Source organism: Terrapene carolina, unplaced genomic scaffold (genome assembly GCF_002925995.2).
Source record: "Terrapene carolina triunguis isolate 2854851 unplaced genomic scaffold, T_m_triunguis-2.0 Scaffold17588, whole genome shotgun sequence".
In the NCBI taxonomy this organism is placed as follows: Eukaryota; Metazoa; Chordata; order Testudines; family Emydidae; genus Terrapene; species Terrapene triunguis.
The window spans coordinates 1033-4297 of NW_020681939.1; the positions used below are offsets into that span (position 1 = coordinate 1033).

Below are 3265 nucleotides of genomic sequence, written 5' to 3' on the forward strand. Positions count from 1 at the left end.
TGGGGTGGTGTTCAGGCAGTCTGGGACTGTGTGCGGGTTGGTTGTGGGGAATGTTGCGAAGGCATTCCTGGGCTGCATGTGCTAGATGTGTAATGGAGTTACTTGGTGGCTGGTGTTGCACACGCAGTCCTTTCTGACTCCCACAATGACATCCTGTAGCATAAGATTGTGGGAGTCAGAAAGGACATTGTCTGTAGTTAAAAGGCCAAGCTGGCAATGTTTCGTCAATTTTTTTTCTAGCCATCAAGTCTGAGGTTGGAAGTAGAGACTCTAATCAATAAAATGTCATTCTTTGCAGCCACCACAAAAAAGACAAAGAACCGTGGAGGACTTCAACCAGTTCTGCACCTTCGTGTTGGCCTATGCTGGCTACATCCCCTACCCCGAGGAGGTAAAACAGATTGGTGTGTGCGTTGTGCCATTGTTTAGTGTTGTGTGAAGGGGCCAATGTCCTGGGAGACAGACCTGGCACCTCTCCTTTCTTTCTTGGCATTGAGGTTTGGGGACTTCCTGCTGTGTCATTCCTCCGCTCATGTCTCCTTCCCTCCCCCAATCACTCCAAGAACATCACATCTGTGGTGTAGTCCTGTGCAGATCCTATGTGCTCTTCTTTGTCCTTGCAGAATGAACCCTGGACCCTTGGAGGCAGCATGAGTCCCCAGAACAGCACAGGCAGCACTCAGGATAGTGACAGCTGGGCCTCATCCCATTCCTCTGATTCCCAAGTACTGCCAGATGAGGGGAGAATCAGGAATGCCAAGTACAAAGGGGGCAACCTGTTCCTGAACTGCCCTGACTTCCCCAGCAGTTTCTATGCAGCCCGGCCCCAGCAAACCAAGAAGAAGAAACTGTCTGCAAAGAAGCTCATCTTGGATCAAGAGATGGAACAGAAGGTGACGCTGGCTGGCACGAAGAATTTAAGTGATGTTCAGCAGCAAAGGAAAGAGTCAGCTGTACTAGAAGAGCAGGCGCCTTATGTAATGAGAAAATGTCTTGAGTCCTTGGTTGTCCCAGCTGGTGAGCTCCGACCCAAATCCCTGTTGGAGGAGTTCATGAAGGAAGAAAAGGACTGGACTTGTGGGGTTCAGGGGAGTGAGGTGCCAGTAGGAGGCTACTTTCGACCAAAGGAGCAGGAATCATGCCCTGAGGAGAGGAGGAGCTCCAGCTGTCAGAATACCTTGGATCAAAGCAAAGAGGAGGAGGGTACAAGCAGTGTCAGCTCCCAGCTCAATTGTAAGCTTCCAAGCTAGTTTGTATGGGGAGTGTGGAGGGGTCCAGAGGAAAAGTGGGGCAGATGTCCCTGGTCTGGATAGGTGGTTGTGTCAATGCTTTGTTCTCACTGCAAAGCTGCATCATGTTCCAATGCTCAGCACCTTGCTGTCTTTCAGCTGGAGGACCTGTAGGTTCACTGGCTTTGTGGGGAGCCCACAGCTACTGGAGTCCTAGCCTCACCCAACAAGAGGTGAAGTATGGGAACTGCAAAGCATAGAGTCAAGGTGTTGGGCCTCAGCCTGTCAGAGTCCTTCTTTCCCCTGATGCAAACAGTGCTAGAGCCAGACTCATTCTTCAGCTTGGGAGACTCTCTCAAACTAACCATTTGACTGGTTTTAATTGCTCTTTTCCCTTTTGCAGCTTCACCTGTGGAATTCACAGTGGCACCTCCCAACACCAAATCAGAAGGTGAGTGGGACCCCATTATGTGTGGTACTGGTAGCCTCTCCAGCACGGGGAGCAGGGAGTCTTGCTTTGCCGCTGGGCTTCTTCCTGAAATGGGTGGGGATTGAACCAGACAGAGGGGAATTCAGGCCAGCATAGGACAGGCCTGGGTTTCCTTCAGAGCTGATCACTAATCGTCTGTGGGGGTTGGTGCTGAGCCCTATAGGCCTACATGCTCCTGGGACAATGTATACTGCCTGCCTGTGTGCAAAAACTTATGCTATAAACTGGGTTTGTCTGGCATTTTCTGATGGAGGTCTGTCTCTCCCCTGCCCAGAGGATGATGCTTGGGACCTGATAACCTGCTTCTGCCTGAAGCCCTTTGCAGGGAGACCCATGATAGAGTGTAATGAATGCACCACCTGGATCCATCTCTCTTGTGCCAAGATTCGCAAATCCAATGTGCCTGAGGTCTTCATCTGCCAGAGATGCCGTGACGCCAAACAAGAGATCCGTCGCTCAAACCGAGCCAGGACAGTGCCCCGCAAACGCTTCTGTGACTGATCCTCTCCCCCTGAGAGATGGTGATTGTGGGCGGGGGCCCTTTGTTCTAAGACTGTAGCCCAAGTTGGCTAGACAATCGATGCACAGTGACTATAGGAGGCCTGTGGCACTGGAAAGTGGGAGCATTTGTGCTGGGCATGCCCCCTGTACTTCCAACTCCAGGAAGCTGGCACGTTGAGACTCACTCCAGGAGGAATACTCTTTCTCTTGTGGGGATCATGTAAACTATGCAGCTGAGACATCAGTTTCGCCAGTGCAGTGGGGCCCAGCAGGAGAAGTGTCTCTCAATGGAATCCAGTGCAGTAGGTCAGCCAGAAACCTTCCTGTTGTAATACACATGGGGCTCAGTGCCTTTCCCCCAGGCAATCCAGGAGAGCCTAGTCCAAGTAGTTTCCCTCTGGTATGGTGGCTGCTTAGACTTATCCCCAGGGTGGTTGTTATCCCACTGGTGTCCAATTCCTTTCCTGTGACAACCTCCTAAGAGTGAGTTTGGTGCTGGTGAAAGTTGTCAGGTGGCTAGTGCCCCCTCCCCTCCCCCAGACTAATGTCATCTTTAATCTGGGCTGTATCTGGTTTGTTGAGTGCACAAGCTTCTCCCTCTACAAACCATGCTCTGGAGCGACACTCTCTGGGGGGGGAAAAGGAAGTTGTCCTCTGTGCTGTCATAGCCCATCAATTATAGTGATATGGACATCTGCCCCAGGACCTGAATTGAGCACCCCTGCCTTCAAACTTGCTGCATGTGGCCTAAGCAATAGTAGCCTCTTGAGCCGACTGCACTCACTAGCTTCAGAGGTTGGGAAGAGAGGGGCAGTGTGTGGTTACTGTAAATATTAATGGAGTGACTGTAAATAATTTGTAACAGATGTTTAGAAAATTATAAAACAGTTCTTGCTAACCTGTAAAATGGAGTCCTCTGCTCCCAAACTTCCAGTTGCACTGTCATCTCTTGTATGAGGGGACTTAAGGAGTTGGGGCAGGAGCCCAAAACAGTTGGCCCGGGGGGGGGGGGGGAGAACCTTTGGAAACTCGGGAGAGGGAGAGT

General features: G+C 51.1%; 1 protein-coding gene across 1 annotated transcript; it reads left to right on the forward strand.

Annotated features, from left to right (window-relative positions):
- Window positions 1-283: 283 nt before the first annotated feature.
- LOC112116656 (PHD finger protein 13-like) lies at window positions 284-2660 on the forward strand (the record flags this gene model as incomplete). The annotated part of the gene is made up of 4 exons (XM_026661804.2): window positions 284-391; window positions 624-1233; window positions 1633-1680; window positions 1994-2660. Coding segments are annotated over 4 exons (993 nt in total), but the record flags the coding sequence as incomplete, so codon positions are not given.
- Window positions 2661-3265: the final 605 nt, after the last annotated feature.